Consider the following 22,874-nt stretch of genomic DNA (forward strand, 5'->3'; position numbering starts at 1 on the left):
AGAGAGAGAGGGAGAGAGAGGGAGGGAGGGAGACGGAGGGAGAGAGAGGAGAGGAGAGAGAGGGGAGAGAGAGAGAGAGAGAGAGAGAGAGAGAGAGAGAGAGAGAGAGAGAGAGAGAGAGAAGGAGAGAGAGAGAGAGAGAGAGGAAGAGAGAGAGAGAGAGAGAGAGAGAGAGAGAGAGATGAGAGAGAGAGAGAGAGAGAGAGAAGAGAGAGGAGAGGAAGAGAGAGAGAGAGAGAGAGAGAGAGAAGGAGAGAGAGAGAGAGAGAGAGAGAGAGAGAGAGAGAGAGAGAGAGAGGAATATGAATAAGGGAAGGAGGGGAGTGGAGAGACTAAGAAAGATGCAGAGAAAGCAAAAGAATAATGAATAGATTATGATTTACTCTCATCTACTCCATGCCTCAACAACTTGAGGGTAAATCAGGTCAAGTTCGAGTTTATTGTCACATGCATAAGCACAATGAGGTACAGATATAATGGAAATCTTGCAGTAACACAATATTCCGTATCAAAAGGCAGATTAAACAGTGTATGAGGATTAATTGTGACATTTATTAAATGAAAGGTTATGTATGCAAGGTGAGCCATTTTGATCTGTTGCATGAGGTTCTGTGAGATGTGGTCATTTTCATACTCTGTCAGTCTGTTCACCGAGCCAGGACATGATGAGGTCCTCCAACCGAAACGTGGAGGTCGACAGCCCAGCCAGAGTCAGGATTACTTCTTGTGCTGAATGGTGATGTAATGTTTGGCGTCAGCAACTGCCTTTTGGTGTTGGTGGTGGACACATAACAGGTGTCAGAGGTTATGGGGGAAAGGCAGGAGAATGGGGATAGGAGGAAGATACAGATCAGCCATGATTGAATGGCGGAATAGACTTGAAGGCCGAATGGCCTAATTCTACTCCTATTCCTTATGCAAAAGGCAGTATTCTGGGACAACAGTGCCTGTTGGAGTAACGGGAACTACAGGCTGAAGTAGCACTGGGAAGGGCCCTAAACCAGTGAGGAGTGAAGCCTCTGGGAAGACCTTCACACTCCGGTTGACCATTCACCTCCAGGGCGAGTCTTCTGGCCCACAGGCAAGATGTCTGCCCACTGGGTGGGGCGTGCACCCTCTGAAGGGTCAGAAGGCTTCAGGGAGCGAATGTAAGAATAGGGACACAGAAAACCCAAGGTGTCACCGATAGTGGCCCTATAAGAATAGAAGATGGACACAAAATGCTGGAGTGACTCAGCGGGAACAGGCAGCATCTCTGTACAGAACGAATGGGTGACGTTTCGGATCAAGACCCTCCTTCAGACTTCATAGTAGTGGATATATTCAGTCATGGGCGGCACGGTAGCGCAGCGGTAGAGTTGCTGCTTTACAGCGAATGCAGCGCCGGAGACTCAGGTTCGATCCTGACTACGGGTGCTGCACTGTAAGGAGTTTGTACGTTCTCCCCGTGACCTGCGTGGGTTTTCCTCCGAGATCTTCGGTTTCCTCCCACACTCCAAAGACGTACAGGTATGTAGGTTAATTGGCTGGGTAAATGTAAAAATTGTCCCTAGTGGGTGTAGGATAGTGTTAATGTGCGGGGATCGCTGGGCGGCACGGACTTGGAGGGCCGAAAAGGCCTGTTTCCGGCTGTATATATATGATATGATATGATATGATATGAGTCAATGAATGGGGAGTTTGAATGCGGGGTGGGCTACTGGCTGTTGGGTTTTCGCTTGTTAGAGACAGAGAGGAATGCACTAAAAATATGGTGTCTGGATGAGAAATATTTGGTGTGCAGATGAGAAATGCATCACCTTGACTCACCAAGGTGCCTTCTGTACATCAATACTGCTAAGACTGCTGCCATTTACTCCATTATCCTATCTCAATTTGACATCCTAAATAGCATTACCTCTCACTTATTTGGATTAAATTCCATCAACCATCACGACCCAACTTTCCAGCAGGCCCATGTCCCGATTGCAACCTTAGATGACCTTCTGCGCTATCAATGACTCCAACAATTTAGTACATTTGCAGACGTATTAATGAAATCACCCTCTTGGGAGCTGTCGGGGCAGAAAGACGCTCCCAGTCCGAGCGGCGGACAGGTCGGTGGCTCTAATCCAGGCAAGGAGACTCGACCTGGGAGACCAAAGTCGGGAAGAGCCATAGTAGTGGGTGACTCCATTGTCCGAGGTACGGACAGTAGATTCTGTGGCGGCAGGCGGGACTTGAGGATGTCTGTTGCCTCCCTGGTGCCAGGGTTCAAGACATCACGGGGCGGCTTCAGAACATCCTAGCGAGGGAAGGCGATCAACCGGAAGTAGTTGTGCACGTGGGCACAAACGACGTCGGGAGGAAGAGGAAGGAGGTACTGCAATGTGAGTTTAGAGAGTTGCGAAGAAGACTGAGAAGTAGGAAGTCGAGGGTGGTTATCTCTGGACTATTACCTGTACCTCGTGCCGGTGAGGGCAGGAACAGAGAGATCGGGGATATGAATGTATGGCTGAGGGGCTGGTGCAGGGAGCAGGGATTTAGATTTCTAGACCACTGGGATCTCTTCTGGGGTAGGGATGACCTGTACAAAAGGGACGGGTTACACTGTAACAGCAGGGGGACCAACATTCTGGCAGGTAGGTTTGCTAGTGTTACACGTGTGGGTTTAAACTAAGTAGTGGGGGGGAGGGGTTGACAAACTGGGAATATGAAGATGGAGTTAATACAGGAAGCGAATACAGGAGAAATTGCAAAGGACTCTCGAATAAATGGGAAGGAAAGTTCTAGATGGGATAAGAGAGTAAGGTCGGAGCCAATGGTGACCGGTGTGAGAGGGGAGGTGAATACCGAAGTTAAAGTGTTGTATTTAAATGCGCGAAGTATAAAAAATAAAGTGGATGAGCTTGAGGCTCAGTTAGACATTGGCAAGTATGATGTTGTGGGAATTACAGAGACATGGCTACAAGAGGACCAGGGTTGGTAACTGAATATTCAGGGGTATATGACCTATCGAAAAGACAGACAGGTGGGCAGAGGGGATGGGATTGCTCTGTTGGTAAGGAATGATATTCACTCCATTGCAAGGGGTGACATAGAATCAGGAGATGTAGAATCAGTATGGATAGAAATGAGGAATTGTAAGGGTAAAAAGACCCTAATGGGAATTATCTACAGGCCCCCAAACAGTAGCCTCGACATAGGGTGCAAGTTGAATCCAGAGCTAAAATTGGCATGTCGAAAATGTAATGCTACGGTGGTTATGGGAGATTTCAACATGCAGGTAGACTGGGAAAATCAGGTTGGTAATGGACCCCAGGAAAGGGAGTTTGTGGAGTGCCTCCGAGATGGATCCTTAGAACAGGTTGTACTGGAGCCTACCAGGGAGAAGACAATTCTGGATTTAGTGTTGTGTAATGAACCTGATTTGATAAGGGAACTCAAGGTAAAAGAGCCATTAGGGGCGGCATGATGGCACAGCGGTAGAGGTGCTGCCTTACATCGAATGCAGCGCCGAAGACTCAGGTTCGATCCTGATGCCTGTCTGTACGGAGTTTGTACGTTCTCCCCGTGACCTGCGTTGGTTTTCTCCGAGATCTTCCGTTTCCTCCCACACTCCAAAGACGTACAGGTATGTAGGTTAATTGACTGGGTAAATGTAAAAAAAATTGTCCCTAGTGTGTGTAAGATAGTGTTAATGTGCGGGGATCGCTTGGCGGCGCGGACTCGGTGAGCCGAAGGGCCTGTTTCCGCGCTGTATCTCTAAATCGAAATCGAAATCATAATATGATAAGTTTTAATCTACAAATTGAGAGGGAGAAGGGAAAATCGGAAGTGTCAGTATTACAGTATAGCAAAGGGGATTACAGAGGCATGAGGCAGGAGCTGGCCAGATTTGACTGGAAGGAGACCTTAGCAGGGAAGACGGTGGAACAGCAATGGCAGGTATTCCTGGGAATAATGCAGAAGTTGCAGGATCAATTCATCCCAAAGTGGAGGAGCACCCAGGGCTGACAAGGGAAGTCAAGGACAGCATAAAAATAAAAGAGAATAAGTATAACATAGCAAAGAAGAGCGGGAAGCCAGAGGATTGGGACTCTTTTAAAGAGCAACAGAAGATAACTAAAAAGGCAAAACGAGGAGAAAAGATGAGGTACGAAGGTAAGCTGGCCAATAATATAAAGGAGGATAGTAAAAGCTTTTTTAGGTATGTGAAGAGGAAAAAAATAGTTAAGGCAAATGTGGGTCCCTTGAAGACAGAAGCTAGGGAATTTATTACGAGGAACAAGGAAATGGCAGACGAGTTGAACCGGTACTTTGGATCTGTTTTCACTAAGGAAGATGCAAACAATCTCCCAGATGTTCTAGTGGCCAGAGGTCCTAGGGTGACGGAGGAACTGAAGGAAATCCACATTAGGCAGGAAATGGTGTTGGGTAGACTGATGGGACTGAAGGCTGATAAATCCCCAGGGCCTGATAGTCTGCATCCTAGGGTACTTAAGGAGGTGGCTCTAGAAATCATGGACGCATTGATGATCATTTTCCAATGTTCTATAGATTCAGGATCAGTTCCTGAGGATTGGAGGGTAGCTAATATTATCCCACTTTTTAAGAAAGGAGGGAGAGAAAAAACAGGAAATTATAGACCAGTTAGTCTGACATCAGTGGTGGGGAAGATGCTGGAGTCAATTATAAAAGGCGAAATTACAGAGCATTTGGATAGCAGTAACAGGATCGTTCCGAGTCAGCATGGATTTACAAAGGGGAAATCATGCTTGACTAATCTTCTGGAATTTTTTGAGGATGTAACTAGGAAAATGGACAGGGGAGAGCCGGTGGATGTAGTGTACTTTGACTTTCAGAATTGCAGGTAGTGACTTGTGGGGTACCGCAAGGCTTGGTGCTGGGACCGCAGCTATTTACAATATACATTAATGACTTGGATGAAGGGATTAAAAGTAACATTAGCAAATTTGCAGATGACACAAAGCTGGGTGGCAGTGTGAACTGTGAGGAAGATGTTATGAGGTTGCAGGGTTACTTGGACAGGTTGTGTGAGTGGGCGGATGCATGGCAGATGCAGTTTAATGTGGATAAGTGTGAGGTTATCCACTTTGGTGGTAAGAATAGGAAGGCAGATTATTATCTGAATGGTGTCAAGTTAGGAAAAAGGGACGTACGACGAGATCTGGGTGTCTTAGTGCATCAGTCACTGAAAGGAAGCATGCAGGTACAGCAGGCAGTGAAGAAAGCCAATGGAATGTTGGCCTTCATAACAAGAGGAGTTGAGTATAGGAGCAAAGAGGTCCTTCTGCAGTTGTACAGGGCCCTAGTGAGACCGCACCTGGAGTACTGTGTGCAGTTTTAGTCTCCAAATTTGAGGAAGGATATTCTTGCTATTGAGGGCGTGCAGCATAGGTTTACTAGGTTAAATCCCGGAATGGAGGGACTGTCGTATGTTGAAAGACTGGAGCGACTAGGCTTGTATACACTGGAATTTAGAAGGATGAGAGGGGATCTTATTGAAACATATAAGATTATTAACGGGTTGGACACGTTAGAGGCAGGAAACATGTTCCCAATGTTGGGGGAGTCCAGAACCAGAGGCCACAGTTTAAGAATAAGGGGTAGGCAATTTAGAACGGAGATGAGGAAAAACCTTTTCAGTCAGAGAGTTGTAAATCTGTGGAATTCTCTGCCTCAGAAGGCAGTGGAGGCCAATTCTCTGAATGCTTTCAAGAGAGAGCTAGATAGAGCTCTTAAGGATAATGGAGTCAGGGGGTATGGGGAGATGGCAGGAACGGGGTACTGATTGAGAATGATCAGCCATGATCACATTGAATGGTAGTACTGGCTCGAAGGGCCGAATGGCCTACTCCTGCACCTATTGTCTATTGAAACCCTCTACATTCTCATCTAAGTCATATATAAATACTTTATACAAATCTAAAAGGTTTCAGCACTGATCCACAATAGTATACCACTGATTATAGACTACTAGTCAAAAAAATACCCTTCCACGACTACCCTCTGCCTCCTATAGCAGGGCAACCAGAACTGCACACAGTGCTCCAAATGTGGCCTCGCCAATGACTTGTACTGCTGCAACATGATAACCCAACCTCTGGAAATAGTACCCTGACCGATGCTGGCAAGTGCTAGATGCCTTCTCCAACAACCTGTGCACTTGTGTCACCGTCTTCATGAGAATATATAATTGCACCCCTGGGTCTCTGTTCTACATTTCCCAGGCCCTACCACTTGCTGTATACATCCTGCTCTGGTCTGTCTTACCAAATTGCAACAATTCCCATTTATCTGTATTAATCTATATCTGCCATTCTATATCTATATCTATATTTATATCTATATCTGCCATTAATTGTCTCGGTTGATGATGATTCTGTTGTTATCTTAGACAACCATCTTCACTGTCTGCTATACCACGGATTTTAGTGTCATCTGCAAACATACTAACAATGCCACCTGTCGGCAACCAACGGTAATATAAATAACAAACACCACTGATTCCTGAGGTACACCTGTCATATGCCTCTAGTTTCAGAAACCACCTTCTTACACCATCTTCTGTTTCCTACTTTTAAACCAACATTGTGTCAAATTGGTCAGTTTGTCCTAGATCCCATTTGATCTAACTTTCCAGACCAGACCACCATGTGGTACCTTGTCAAACACATTGCTAAAGTCCTTGGAGATCACATTTACAGCACTCTGTCTTCAATCTTCTTGGTTACCTCTTCAAAAAACTCAATCAGATTGATTAGACACAACTTCCCGCGCACAAAACTACCTGACTCTCCCTTATCAATCCTTGTCTTTCCAAATCCTGATAGATCCCGTTTCTTAGATTCCTCACAAATAACTTACCCACTACTGATGTTAGGCTCATCGGTCTATAGTTCCTAGGCTTTTCCTTGCAGCTTTTCTTAAATAGAGGCACAGCAATAGCCACCCTCCAGTACCTCAGCTGCAGGTATTGATGATACAGATATTTCTGCCAGTAGGCTGCAAATTCTTCCCTAGGTTCCCACGATATCCTAGGTCTCCAGGATTTATCTATCTTAATACATTTTAAGAACTACAACACCTCCTCTTCTGTAAAGTGAATTATCCTCAAGACTGTACTTCGCTGAGTTTCCAAGCATTCACATATTTCAGCATTGTAAATACAGACAAGAACTATTCATTTAAAATCTCACCAGAATACTAATAAACAGGATTTAACCTGAAGCTGGAAGGCGAGCAGAAAAGATTCACAAGGATGTGGCGTCACAGGTAAATAGGGTGGTCAAGAAGGCTTTTGTCACATTGGCCTTCATCAGTACCAGTATTGAGTATAGAAGGTGGGAGGTCATGTTACTGTTGTACAAGATATTGGTGAGGCCACATTTAGAGTATTGTGATCAGCTTTGGTCACCCTGCAGTAAGAAAGATGTTCTTAAGCTGAACAGGGTGCAGAGATTTACGAGGATGTCAAGTCAAAGTCAAAGTCAAATTTATTGTCAATTTCCAGTTAGTTTACACAGACAGAAAATCGAAATACCGTTTCCCACAATCCCGAGGAATAAAGTGCATTAAATTAAGTTAAAATTAAAAAGGCACAGCACTTAATTTAATGCACTTTATTCCTCGGGATTGTGGGAAACGGTATTTCGATTTTCTGTCTGTGTAAACTAACTGGAAATTGATAATAAATTTGACTTTGACTTGACATCCTCGTTGTCAGAACTAGAAGGTGTGAGCTATAAAGAGAGGTTGAGCAGGCTAGGACTTTTTTTCTTGGAGTCGAGGAGGTTCAGGGGTAATCTTATAGAGGTGTATAGGATCATGAGAGGAACAGGTAGGGTTAATGCACAGAGTCTTTTACTCAGAGTTTGGAAATCAAGAACTAGAGGTCATAGGTTTAAGGTGAGGGGGGAATGATTTAATAGGAACCCGAGGAGTAACTTTTTCAAACAAATGGTGGTGGGTGTATTGAATGAGCTGCCGCAGTAGGAAGTTGAGGCAGGGACTATCACAACATTTAAGAAACATTTAGACAGGTACATAGATAGGATAGGTTTAGAGCGATATGGGGCCAAATGCAGGCAGGTGGGACTAGTGTGGATGGGGCATGTTGGTCGGCATGGGCAAGTTGTAATGCTGTATGACTTGATGACTGTAAGGATGTCACCAGACTGGTAGACACAAAATGCTGGAGTAACTCAGCGGGTCAGGCAGCATCTCTGGAGAAAAGGAATGGGCGACGTTTCAGGTTGAGACCCTTCTTCAGACTCACCAGATTGTAGGGCTTGAGGTATAAGTCGAGTCTGGATAGGGTGGGACTATTTTCCCTGGAGCATAGGAGGCTGAGGGATGATATTAAAGAGGTTTATAAAATCATGAAGGGCATAGATAAGTCAAATGGTCACAGGGTAGTTGAGTCTAAAACTGGAATGCATCGGTTTAAGGTGAGAGGGGAAAGATTTAAAGGAGACTTGAATAAGTGGGTATATGGAATCAGCTGCCATTTGGGCAGCTACTTAGATAGAAACGGTTCAAAGGGATATCAGCCAAACACAGGAACATGGGACTAGCTTATGTAGGTAACCTATGTCGGTCTGAAGAAGGGTCTCAACCGGAAACGTCACCTATTCCTTCTCTCCAAACATGCTGCCTGTCCCGCTGAGTTACTCCAGCATTTTTTGTCTACCTTCGATTTAAATGAGCATTTGCAATTCTTTCCTAAACATATGTAGGTAACTTGATTGACGTGAGCAAGTCAGACCAAAATGTGTATTTCCATGTTATATAACTATGGCGCTAGGCAGGAGCTGGGAAGAGTAGATTGGGAGTGGGTGTTAATGGGCAAGTACGCATTTGATATGTCTGATTGAAGAAGGGTCTCGGCCCGAAACATCACCCATTCCTTCTCTCCAGAGATGCTGCCTGTCCCACTGAGTTACTCCAGCATTTTGTGTCTATCTAGGGTGTTGAGGAATATAAAGGAAGCAGGAAAGTACTTAAACAAGGAATTAAGAATGTCAAAAGGGGGCACTGAAATGTCCTCACTGAGTAAGGATTAAAGAGAATCCCAAGGCATTAAGGCCAATGAGATAACTGGTGAGAAGGTAGGACCACTTAAGATCATTGCAGGGAACTTATGCCTGGAGTCAGAGGAAGTGAGCCAGGTACTAAATTAGTACTTTGCATTGGTATTCACCAAGGAAAGGGAATGGAAGGTCATGAGATCAGGGGGAGGAATGCTGATATTCTTGGGTATGTTGATACCAAGAAAGAGGAGGTGGTGGGTCTTCTAAATATTAAGATGGATGTCCTCAGGGCCTGATGGGATTTATGTCAAGTTATTGAAAGTGGCAAGAAGGACATTGCTGAGGCCTTGACGAAGATCTTTGCATCCTGTCTCTCGGCAGATGGGATCTCGGAGGACTGGAGAGTAGCCAATATTGTTCCTTTGTTAAGGATAGGCAATAGGGATAATCTGTGAAATTATAAGCCAGTAAGCCTTACATCAGTGGTCTAGAAATTATTGGAGAAGAATCTTAGGGATAGAACATTCATATCTAGAAAAAAAGGACTTATTAGGAACTTCAACATAGCTTTGTGCAAGGGATGTCTCATCTTACAAAGTTGATGGAGTTTTTGGAGGAGTTGATTGATGAGATTAAGTCAGTGAATGTTGTATACATGGATTTTCATAAAGCATTCAACAAGGTCCTTCATGTTAGGCTTTACAGGAGATTGAGTCACATGGGATTCACAGCGACCTGATATATTGAATTCAAAACTGGATTGGCCAGAGAAGATAGAGGACAGTGGTGGGGGAGTGCTGCATCATGTCGTGCTCTGTGGCGAGTGATGTTCTTCAGGAATCAGTGCTGGACTTAAAATGAGGGTGGGCTGATTAATAAATTTGCAGATGTTAGAAGAATTGATAGAGCTGTGAATAGTGGGGAAAGTTGTCAAAGGATTCAGCAGGGGGGAGATCAGTTGGAAATATGGGAAGGTAAAGGGCAGATATGGTTTTGTGCAAACAAATGCAATGTGTTTCCATTTGGGAGATCAAATGTAATAGAAGATTATACCATAAGTGGCAGGACTCGGCAGAAGTGCCAGTCATTGAAAGCAAGCGTGCAGGTGCAGCAGGCAGTGAAGAAAGCGAATGGTATGTTGGCATTCATAGCAAGAGGATTTGAGTTTAGGAGCAGGGAGGTTCTACTGCAGTTGTACAGGGCCTTGGTGAGACCGCACCTGGAGTATTGTGTGCAGTTTTGGTCTCCTAAACTGAGGAAAGACGTTCTCGCCTTAGAGGGAGTACAGAGAAGGTTCACTAGATTGATCCCTGGGATGGCGGGACTTTCATATGAAGAAAGACTGGATAGACTAGGCTTGTACTCGCTGGAATTTAGAAGACTGAGGGGGGATCTTATAGAAACATATAAAATTCTTAAGGGGTTGGAGAGGCTAGATGCGGGAAGATTGTTCCCGATGTTGGGGGAGTCCAGAACCAGGGGTCACAGCTTAAGGATAAGGGGAAGTCTTTTAGGACCGAGATGAGAAAACATTTCTTCACACAGAGAGTGGTGAGTCTGTGGAATTCTCTGCCACAGAAGGTAGTTGAGGCCAGTTCATTGGCTATATTTAAGAGGGAGTTAGATTTGGCCATTTTTGCTAAAGGGATCAGGGGGTATGGAGAGAAGGCAGGTACAGGTTACTGAGCTGGATGATCAGCCATGATCATATTGAATGGCGGTGCAGGCTCGAAGGGCCGAATGGCCTACTCCTGCACCTATTTTCTATGTTTCTATGTCTATGTTTCTATGACTCTCCTGCGCATTGAAGTGCAATGGGGTGCAAGTCCCTTAAAGTGGCAAGTAGATAGAGTGGTGAGGAAGGCGGATGGTATGTTTGCCTTCATCGGTCAGAATGCCAAGTGTAAAAGTCAGGAAATCATATTGCAACTGTACCATCCCACTTAGTTTGACCAAGTGATAAATATTTAATTTTGTGAATTAAATTTTATTTACCACAACCAATCAGGTTCACACATTCTATGTGGCCTAACCCAGAGAAGACGCCCACGGTACCTCTCAGCCCACACCAGTGCTCTGTCTCAGCAAAGCTAGACTGATACTGAGAAATTGTCTTGTGGATTGTACTCCTTGGTGACAATGAACAGGGAGCTTGTTCCCATCAACTTTCTCACAACGTAGTAGGTCGCTTGGCCTATCGAGTCAAGGCCAGCTCCTACACCAGTCCTGTTCTCACTTTCCAGTAACCTATTGTTTCACACGGCCAGCAACTCCCCCCATTCTCCCTATACCCACCCACTCTATGGGCAAGTTACAGAGAGCAACCAGGAGAAGCTCACATGGTCACACAGAGCAAACATAAACCATGCACAGAACCTAAAGCCAGGATTGAACCCTGATTGCCGGCAACACTTCAACTGCAGTTAATCCTTAACCAGCCGTCCTCGTACAGAATAACTGGTCATCCAACTCAGTGACATCGGTCAAGTTTTTCTTTGTGTCTTTTCTTACTGAGCAATTAATTGGCCTTCGACACATTAGGCCATTGGGTAACGATGGTCAGTGCTGTGTTGGAGTGAATGGTCAGTGTTATTCCTTCTTTACCTGTTTTGAAGGGTAACTTCTTGATCTCATTATTAACTGCAATCATATCCTGCGTTGAAATTTCGATATTGAACTGAAAATAAACGAAAAGCACCGTAACTCCATTGAAGGTAGTGTTAAATTAATCAAGTAAGATCTTGTTTAAATTTTAATGTACATTGGAGGAGAAAAATTAAGGCACATGCTTCGTCAATTCAGCAGATCAGATTGGCTGAAGTTGGTCCATTGATAAAGCAAGTCAATGCGATACGATAGAACTTTATTTATCCCAGGAGGGAAATTGATCTGCCAACAGTCATAAACACAAAATACACAAAATACATGAAACATGAAATTAAAGTGACGAGTGGGAAGGCAGGGGGGATGTGCAAAGATTGGAGAGGAGGGGAGTCAGTCTCAGTCTATCCCACAATAGAAGGGGGACTTGTTGTAAAGTTTGATAGCCACAGGGAAGAAGGATCTCCTGTGGTGGTTCTGTCCTGCATCTTGGTGGAACCAGTCTATTGCTGGAAGGTACTCCTCGGGTTGGGGAATGGAGGGGGTGAGCTGTATTGTCCAAGATGCTCCACAGTTTAAGGAGCATCCTCCCCTCCAAGACCACGTCCCATGAATCCAACTCCGCCCCCAGGATGGAGCCAGCCTTCCTGATGAATTTGTTACAGAGATGTCTGATACTGCTGTCTAAAGACACAGGATCTCAAAAAACGAGGATAGAATTCTTTCTCATGGATAGGCAGGGTAAAGGAGGCTGAGGGTTGAGATGCTTGAAATTATGAGAAGCATAGATAGCTTAGAGTCAAAATCATTTTCCTACGAGATAGGGTATCAACAACAACAAATAATAGGTTTAAGGTGCGTGGAGGAAGCTCCAAAGAGGATTTCAGGAATATGTTTTTCACATAGAGGTCTAATATCTGGAACTTACTGTTGGAGTCAGATATAATCACATTGAACACAGACCTCATGAAGGCAATTGGGAATAGTGTAGGTGGGCGAACAGGTCAGCAAGGATGTTATGGGCTGAAGGGCCTGTTTCTGTGCTGTGCAACTCTATCAATTAGATCAGGTTTGTTTAGTTTAGTTTAGAGATACAGCGGGGAAACAGGCCCTTCGGCCCACCAAGTCTCACTGAGTTTGCACCGACTAGCGATTCTCGCACACTAACACTATTCTGCACACACAAGGGACAATTTACATTTATCCAAGCCAATTAACCTACAAACCTGTACGTCTTTTGAGTGTGGGGGGAAACCGAAGATCTCAGAGAAAACCCACACTGTCAGAGGAAGAACATTCAAACTCCGTACAGACAGCACCCGTAGTCAGGATCGAACCTGGGTCTCTGGCGCTGTAATGTAGCAACTCTACCACTGAGCCAAATGCCTTCCCTAGGTGGGACACTCAGTTGGTCACAGCATAATCATTTGCCCTCTGAAGGATGCTAATTACCTGGTCATTGGTGTAGGTTACGGTCGTCAAGCAGGTTTCTGATTGTTTTTTACCGCACTGTTGAAAGGCTGCTGTTATATATCCATTTTCTGGAATCTTTGGACTCTGTAATATAGATATTGAAAAGTCAAAAACACAACATTTGTTTTATTGGAATGTAAAGTGTGAAAATCATCAGTTGTAAGAGCTGGTAAGGTTTGATGCTGAGAATTTCAAATAACAAATATCAAGGTCATATGTTAATGGCAGGATACTTAACAGCATTAATGTCTGGAGGGATTTTAGGGTCCAAGTCCCTGAAAGTAGCAGTACAAGTAGATAGAGTGGTTAAGGAGGCATATAGTTTGTTTAGCATCATTGGTTGGAGCACTGTGTATTAGAGTCAAGAGGTTATGTTGCAGCTTTACAAAAATTTAGTTAGGCTGCATTTGGAATATTGTATGCAGTTTTAAACACCCCACTACAGGAAAGATGTGGAGGATTTTGAGAGAACACAGATGTTTAGCAGGTCTGAATAAGGATCCCGACCCAAAACATCACTTATCCATGTTGGCCAGAGATGCTGCCTGATCCGTTGAGTTACTTCAGCACTTTGTCATAAGGTCATAAGGAATAGGAGTAGAATTAGGCCATTCGGCCCATCAAGTCCACTCTGCCATTAAATTGTGGCTGATCTAATTCTCCCTCCTAGCCCCATTCTCCTGCCTTCTCCCCATAACCTCTGACACCTGTACTAATTAATAATCTATCTATCTGCCTTAAAAATACTTTGTGTGGGTTTTTTTTAGCAGGATACAGCTGGATTAGAGTATTTTTGCTTTCAGGAGAGGTTGGGTGAGTTTGGATTGTTTTCCTTGGAGCATTAAAGAAGCTGAACAGAGGTCTGATAGAAGTAGGTAAAATTATGAGAGGCATAGATAGGGTAGAGTCAGAAGCTTTTTCCCAGAATAGAAATGGCATATACTAGAAGATTAAAGAGTTTATTTTCATGCTGTATGGTCTAGGAGTCACATTTATAGAGTTACACATGCTGGAACTAGGTCTTCGACCCAACACACCCCAGCCGTACAACGTATCCATCTATTCTGGTCCCATTTACTCATATCCTGATGAACTGTTCGCATTCATACACTTGTTCAAATGTCTTTAAATGTTGTGATTGTGTCAGGTTCAACCACTTCCTCTGGCAGCTCATTCCATCTTCGTACCATATTCGTACCACCCTCTGTGTGAAAAAGTTGCCCCTCAGAGTCTCATCTGATCTAAGACTCTCATGATTTTATACATCTCTATAAGATCCCCCTCGATTTGCCAAAGAAAAACCTCCCAGTCAGCCCAAACTCTTCCTACAACTCAGTCATCGGACTCTTCTTTTACCATGTGTTAGCATAGAATGTAGAAAAGCACATGAAGCATGTGGAGGCTCTGGAAAGGGTGCAGAGATTTCATGAATGGTGTAATAACAAGGAACTGAAGAAAGAAAGGTCATATGGCACTGCAAACATTAGTGGAAAGCCAGAAGGTTGGGAGGTTTTTAAAAAAACAACAGAAGGCAACTAAAAAGGCAATACGGGAAGAAAAGATGAAATTTGAAAGTAAGCTAGCCGATAATATAAAAGAGGATAGCAAAAATGTCTTCTGATATATAAAGAGTAAGAAAGAGGAAGAGTGGAAATTGGACCACTGGAAAAGAATGCTGGCGAAGTGATAGTGGAGAATAAAGAAATGGCAGAGGAATTGAATAACTGTTTTGCAACAGTTTTCACAGCGGAAAACATGAGCGACGTGCCCGAAATTCAAGAGAGTCAGAGGGGTGGAAGTTAGTGGAGTGGCTATTACTAAGGTACTTGAGAGGCTGAAAGGTCTGAAGGTGGATAAGTCACCTGGACCAGATGGACTGCACCCCAGGGTTCTGAAAGTAGTGGCTTCAGAGATTGTGGAGGCATTAGTTGTGATCTTTCAAGAATCACGAGAGTCAGGAGGGGTTCCAGATGATGGAAAAATTACAAACATTACTCCGTTGTTCATAAAGGGAGCGATGCAGAATAGTGGAGACTATAGGTTGGTTAGTCTGACTTCAGTGGTAGGTAAGATTTTAAAGTCCATTATAAAGGATGAGGTTTCTGAGTACTTAGAAGGGTGTGATAAAATAGGCTGAAGTCAGCATGGTTTTGTGAAAGGGAGAGCTTGCCTGACAAACTTGTTAGGATTCTTTGAGGACGTTAAGAGCAGGACAGACAAAGGAGAGTAAGTGGATGGTGTTGACCTGAATTTTCAGGCCTTTGATAAGGTGCCGCATGTGAGGCTGTTAAAGAAGATGAGAGCCTATGGTATCAGAGGGCAGATAGTAACATGGATAGCAGGTTGGCTGCTTGGCAAAGGCAAATAGTGGGAATAAAGGGGGCTTTTTCTGGTTGGCTGCCAGTGACTAGTGGTGTTCCGTAGGGGTCAGTGCTGTGGTCGCTACTCTTCACGTTGTATATCAATGACTTAGATGAGGGGCAGGTAGTGTAGAGAAAGCAGGGACTCTGCAAAACGACTTGGACAGGTTGTAAGAGTGGGCTGAGTAGTGGCACATGGAATACTGCGGAGCAAAGTGCGGAGTCATGCATGTTGGTCGTAGGAATAAAGGCGTAGACTATTTTCTAAATGGGGAGAGAATTCAGAAATCAGATGTGCAAAGGGACATGGGAGGGCTTGTTTAGGATTCACAAAAAGTTAATTTGCAGTTGAATAGGTAGTAAAGAAGGCAAACGCAATGCCAGCATTTATTGCAAGAGGGCTACAATACAAAAACAGGGACGTAATGCCGAGGCTTTATAAGACACTGGTCAGATGGCATTTGGAGTATTGTGAGCAGTTTTGGGCTCCATATCTGATGATGGATGTGCTGTCGGTGGCGAGGGTCCAGAGGAGGTTAACAAGAATGATTGGGTTAACATATGATGAGCGTTTGACGGCACTGGGCCTGTACTCACTAGAGTTTAGAAGGTTGAGGGGGGACCTCATTGAAACTTACCAATAGTGAAAGGCCTGGATAGAGTGGATGTGGAAAAGATGATTCCACTAGTGGGATAGTCTGAGACCAGAGGTCATAGCCTTAGAGTAAAAGGACGCACTTTTAGAAAGATGAGGAGGAATTTCTTTACTCAGATGGTGGTGAATCTGTGGAATTCATTGCCACAGAAGGATGTGGAGGCCATCAATTGATATTTTTAAGGTGGAGATTGATAGGTTCTTGATTAGCAAGGGTGTTAAGGGTTATGGGTAGAAGGCAGGAGATTGGAATTGGGATGGAAAGATAGATCAGCCATGATTGAATGGTGGAGTAGACGATGGGCCGAATGGCGTAATTCTGCACCGACAACATGAATTTATGAAGATGCTAGATTATACCATGTATGCAAATTCTGTATCCATTGTAAATTATACAAGTGGAGGTGGAAGGGGGGAACAGGTGCAAGGTTTGCCAGGCTTCACTGTAAGGAGGGAGAGGGGAGGGGGGAAAAGAAGGGGGGGGGGAATTCTTGGGGGAGAAAGGGCAGAGGGAAGGAGGCTGTTATGTGTGTTATTTAAAATTGGAAAATTCAATTTTCAATCGTTTGGGTTGTAAGCTACCCAAGTGGAATATGAGGTGCTGTTCCTACAGTTTGTGTGTGGCCTTACTCTGGCAATGGAAGAGGTCCAGGACAGGTCAGCATGGAAATGGGAAGGGGAGTTAAAATGGTTAGTGACTAGGAGATCCGGTAGGTCTTGGCGGACTGAATGCAAGTGTTCAGCCAAACGGTCGCAAAGTCTGTGCTTGGTCTCAGCAGGACATATCAAGATCACCGGATATTTGCATGTGTCCTCACTCTAGCAGTGGAGACAAAGATTCACACGTACCTCCTCTAACCTCATCTACTATATATTGTGTTCCCGATGTGGGTATCTTGAGATATCTGCGAGACCAAATGTAGACTCGGCGACCGTTTTGCTGAACACTCACTTTGCCTAGGCCTACGTGATCTCCCAGTTGCCAACCATTTCAACTGCCCTTCCCATTCCCACACTGACCTTACTGTCCTGAGCCTCCCCCATTGCCAAGATGAGGCACATGCAAATTGGAAGAACAGCATTTCATATTTCGCTTGGGGAGCTTACATCCCAGCGGTATGAACAGTGAATTCTCTAATTTTAACGAACCTCTACTTACTCCCCTCTCCTCCCCCTTCCTCCCCTGTCCCTTTCCTCCACCCTAAGCGTTTTACTAGTTCCACAGTTCTCTGCATTGTTTTCCTCTTCCCCAGCCCACAATGGGCTTGCCAGACACTGCCTTGCCTGAAGATAGACACAAAAAGCTGGAATAGGGTCAGGCAGTATCTCTGGAGTAAAGGAATTGGTGACGTTTCGGGTCGAGGCCTTTCTTCAGACTTTTGGCCTGCCTGAGATCATTTGTGGCCTGCCCTGATTGGTCCTGGTCTTTTCTCACTTCCAGCTCTTCACCACCCCCTACTTTCAGTCTGAAGAAGGGTCCCAACCCTAAACGTCACCTACCCTTTTTCTCCAGATAGGCTGCTTGACTGCTGAGTTACTCCAGCAACTTTGTGTCTATCTTTGGTATAAATCAGCATCTGCAGTTCTATGTTTCTACAATAAAGTAATTGTCACTGAGTAGGAACCTTGGGAGACTGTGCTCTTACTTTGACCAGCAGATACTTGCAGACGCCATGGAACCTGTATGTCTTCAGATCGAAGGAAGTGATGAATGAGCCTCCGCTGACCGAGCAGGTCCCTGTACATGGCTCACTGGTGCAATTCCAGCGGCCAACTGAGCACAAGCTGAGGACAAAAGGAACAGAGTGAGCCGAGCAAACCGCACTGCACACCTTCCACACCCTATTGACAGTGATGCTCTTGCCTAGTTTGTACTGATGTGGAACAGCATATGACCAGCAGAGTCTGCAAAAAATGTCTTCATAAATTCTCACATCCCTCTCCAATCTCCTCCCTCATCCTTTTTTATTCATTTACAGGATCTGGGCCCTTGAGAAGAAGGTGGTGAACCATCACAGAGTGAAACAACATTTGAAACTGCCCCTTGGCCCAACCATGCTGACCAAGATACCTTATCGATGCATCTGGCTGATATTGCCCTTCCATGTATCTGTCCAAAGTCGTTTAAATGTTGTTATTGTACCTGCCTCAACTATTTCATCGGGCAGCTTGGCCAATATATCCACCTCTGTGTGAAAAAGCTATCCCTCAGGTTCCTATTTAATCTTTCCCCTCACTTGAAAACTATGCTCTCTAGTTGTTGATTCCCCAGCGCTGTGGAAAATTCACATTATCTATTCCCATCATGATTTTACACGCCTCTATCAGGTCTCTGCTTAGCCTCCTGAACTCCAAGGAATAAAGTCTTATCTTTTGCAATCTCTCCCTCAAGCTCCGGCCCTTTGAGTCCTGGCCATATCCTTGCGAAACTCCTTTGCGTTCTTTCCAGCTTCTTTCTGGCAGCAAGATGACTAAAACTGAACACATTACTCAAATACAGCCTCAGCAACGCCTTGTCTCCAAGGCCTTAGCTTTCACTGTGAAGGTCCTGCCCTGGTTTGACTTCTCAAAACACAACACCTCACACATTCACCATTCCTCGGTGCACATACTCAGCTAATCAAGATGACATTAGAATTCTTGATAACCATCTTCACTGTCTACGATACCAGTTATTTAAGTGTCATCCGCAAACTCACTAATCATGCCTCATACGCCGATCAGCCAAAACATTATGACCACCTGCCTAATATGCTGTTGGTCCTCCATGTGCAGCCCCATATGCAGCAGGGTGTGATGCACTGTGTATTGTGACACATTCCTCCCGTAACCACCATTAAAAGTTTCTTGGACGTGCCATAGTAGACCTTCTGTCGGTTTAGACCAGACGGGATAGCCTTTGTTGCCCTCGCGCATCGATGAGCCTTGGGCACCCAACACCCAGTGTGGTTTGACCCTCCTTGGACCACTGTTGGTAGGTACTCACCACAGCTGACCGGGAGCACCCCACAAGCCATGTCGTTCAGAGATGCTCTGACCCAGTCATCTGGCCATAACAATTTGGCCCTTGTCAAAGTCACTCAGGTCTTTACTCCTGCCCATTTCTCCTGCATCCAACACATCAACTTCAGGAACTGACTGCTCACTTGCTGCCTAATATATCCCACCCCTTGACAGGTGCCATTGTAACAAGATAATAAATGTTATTCACTTCGCCTGTCAGTGGTCATAATGTTTTGACTGATCGGTGTATATTCTCATCGAAATTGTCGATGTAGATAACAATAGACAATAGACAATAGGTGCAGGAGTAGGCCATTCAGCCCTTCGAGCCAGCACCACCATTCAATGCGATCATGGCTGATCACTCTCAATCAGTACCCCGTTCCTGCCTTCTCCCCATACCCACTCACTCCGCTATCCTTAAGAGCTCTATCCAGCTCCCTCTTGAAAGCATCCAACGAACTGGCCTCCACTGCCTTCTGAGGCAGAGAATTCCACACCTTCACCACTCTCTGACTGAAAAAGTTCTTCCTCACCTCCGTTCTAAATGGCCTACCCCTTATTCTTAAACTGTGGCCCCTTGTTCTGGACTCCCCCAACATTGGGAACATGTTTCCTGCCTCTAATGTGTCCAATCCCCTAATTATCTTATATGTTTCAATAAGATTCCCCGTCATCCTTCTAAATTCCAGTGTATACAAGCCCAATCGCTCCAGCCTTTCAACATACGACAGTCCCGCCATTCCGGGAATTAACCTAGTGAACCTACGCTGCACGCCCTCCATAGCAAGAATATCCTTCCTCAAATTTGGAGACCAAAACTGCACACAGTACTCCAGGTGCGGTCTCACCAGGGCCCGGTACAACTGTAGAAGGACCTCTTTGCTCCTATACTCAACTCCTCTTGTTACGAAGGCCAACATTCCATTGGCTTTCTTCACTGCCTGCTGTACCTGCATGCTTCCTTTCATTGACTGATGCACTAGGACACCCAGATCTCGTTGAACTCCCCCTCCTCCTAACTTGACACCATTCAGATAATAATCTGCCTTTCTATTCTTACTTCCAAAGTGAATAACCTCACACTTATCTACATTAAACTGCATCTGCCATGTATCCGCCCACTCACACAACCTGTCCAAGTCACCCTGCAGCCTTATTGCATCTTCCTCACAATTCACACTACCCCCCAGCTTAGTATCATCTGCAAATTTGCTAATGGTACTTTTAATCCCTTCGTCTAAGTCATTAATGTATATCGTAAATAGCTGGGGTCCCAGCACCGAACCTTGCGGTACCCCACTGGTCACTGCCTCCCATTCCGAAAGGGACCCATTTATCCCCACTCTTTGCTTTCTGTCTGTCAACCAATTTTCTATCCATGTCAGTACCCTACCCCCAATACCATGTGCCCTAATTTTGCCCACTAATCTCCTATGTGGGACCTTGTCGAAGGCTTTCTGAAAGTCGAGGTACACCACATCCACTGACTCTCCCCTGTCAATTTTCCTAGTTACATCCTCAAAAAATTCCAGTAGATTTGTCAAGCATGATTTCCCCTTCGTAAATCCATGCTGACTCGGAATGATCCCGTTACTGCTATCCAAATGCTCAGCAATTTCGTCTTTTATAATTGACTCCAGCATCTTCCCCACCACTGATGTCAGACTAACTGGTCTATAATTACTTGTTTTCTCTCTCCCTCCTTTCTTAAAAAGTGGGGTAACATTTGCTATCCTCCAATCCACCGGAACTGATCCTGAATCTATAGAACATTGAAAAATGATCTCCAATGCTTCCACTATTTCTAGAGCCACCTCCTTAAGTACCCTGGGATGCAGACCATCAGGCCCTGGGGATTTATCAGCCTTCAGTCCCATCAGTCTACCCAAAACCATTTCCTGCCTAATGTGGATTTCCTTCAGTTCCTCCATCACCCTAGGTTCTCCGGCCCCTAGAACATTTGGGAGATTGTGTGTATCTTCCTCAGTGAAGACAGATCCAAAGTAACGGTTTAACTCGTCTGCCATTTCTTTGTTCCCCATAATAAATTCCCCTGTTTCTGTCTTCAAGGGACCCACATTTGCCTTGACTATTTTTTTCCTCTTCACGTACCTAAAAAAACTTTTGCTATCCTCCTTTATATTATTGGCTAGTTTACCCTCGTACCTCATCTTTTCTCCCCGTATTGCCTTTTTAGTTAACTTTTGTTGCTCTTTAAGAGTCCCAATCCTCTGTCTTCCCACTCTTCTTTGCTATGTTATACTTCCTCTCCTTAATTTTTATGCTGTCCCTGACTTCCCTTGTCAGCCACAGGTGTCTCTTACTCCCCTTAGAGTCTTTCCGCCTCTTTGGAATAAATTGATCCTGCAACCTCTGCATTATTCCCAGGAATACCTGCCATTGCTGTTCTACCGTCTTCCCTGCTAGGGCCTCCTTCCAGTCAATTTTGGCCAGCTCCTGCCTCATGCCTCTGTAATCCCCTTTGCTATACTGTAATACCGACACTTCCGATTTTCCCTTCTGCCTTTCCATTTGCAGAGTAAAACTTATCATGTTGTGATCACTGCCTCCTAATGGCTCTTTTACCTCTCGTCCCCTTATCAGATCAGGATCATTACACAACACTAAATCCAGAATTGCCTTCTCCCTGGTAGGCTCCAGTACAAGCTGTTCTAAGAATCCATCTCGAAGGCATTCTACAAACTCTCTTTCCTGGGGTCCATTTCCAACCTGATTTTCCCAGTCTACCTGCATGTTGAAATCTCCCATAACCACCGTAGCATTACATTTTTGACACGCCAATTTTATCTCCTGATTCAACTTGCACCCTATGTCGAGGCTACTGTTTGGGGGCCTATAGATAACTCCCATTAGGGTCTTTTTACCCTTACAATTTCTCATTTCTATCCATACTGATTCAACATCTCCTGATTCTATGTCACCCCTTGCAAGGGAATGAATATCATTCCTTACCATCAGAGCAACCCCACCCCCTCTGCCCACCTGTCTGTCTTTTCTATACGTTGTGTACCCCTGAATATTCAGTTCCCAGCCCTGGTCCTCTTGTAGCCATGTCTCAGTGATCCCTACAACATCATACTTGCCCATGACTAACTGAGCCTCAAGCTCATCCACTTTATTTTTAAGTACAACACTTTAACTTCTGTATTCACCTCCCCTCTCACATCGGTCCCAATTGGCCCTGCCCTTAATTTCTTTTCCCCTCTAGAACTTCTGTTCCCATTCTTCCGAGAGTCTTTTGCAATATCTCCTGTATTCCCTTTTTTTACCTCATCTTCATATTCACAATTTGTCAACCCCTCCCCCAGCAATGGGTCCAGCACTGATTCCTGAGGCACACCACCTTCACAGGCCTCCGGTCCAAAAAACAGCCTGCCTTCCATCAGCAGCCTCTGCTTCTTACCATGAGCCAATTCTGTATCCAGTTAGACAGATAGCCAGTTAGGTAGCACTTCCAGGATCCAATGCAATATCATCTTCCAGAGCAGCCCAGCATGCGGAACCTTATCAAAGGCTTTGCTAAAGCCCGTAAAGTCCATAAAGTCATGGCCATCAGTCTTCTTTGTTACCTCTTCAAAAAACTCAGTCAAAAACTCAATCTTCTAAACCTCCTGGTGAAGGTACTCCCACATTGTTGTTGGGAAAGAACCAGTGAACAGATGGATCGATAAGGAGATACAGCATGGAAACTGACCCTTTGGCCCACCGAGTTTGTGCTGACCA

At 44.8% G+C, this 22,874-nt stretch overlaps 1 protein-coding gene across 1 annotated transcript in view; it reads right to left on the reverse strand.

Annotated features, from left to right (window-relative positions):
* The window catches only part of LOC144602453 (mucin-6-like), a 170,386-nt gene that overhangs the window by 56,904 nt on the left and 90,608 nt on the right, over positions 1–22,874 (reverse strand). The window contains exons 21-23 of the mRNA XM_078415600.1: positions 17,771–17,909; positions 13,089–13,193; positions 11,640–11,712 (exon numbers count right to left, since the gene is read on the reverse strand). Coding sequence (XP_078271726.1) covers positions 11,640–11,712; positions 13,089–13,193; positions 17,771–17,909 — 317 coding nt within the window. The remainder of the gene's footprint in view (positions 1–11,639; positions 11,713–13,088; positions 13,194–17,770; positions 17,910–22,874) is intronic.

The sequence above is a fragment of the Rhinoraja longicauda genome, chromosome 18, assembly GCF_053455715.1.
Source record: "Rhinoraja longicauda isolate Sanriku21f chromosome 18, sRhiLon1.1, whole genome shotgun sequence".
Taxonomy (NCBI): Eukaryota; Metazoa; Chordata; class Chondrichthyes; order Rajiformes; family Arhynchobatidae; genus Rhinoraja; species Rhinoraja longicauda.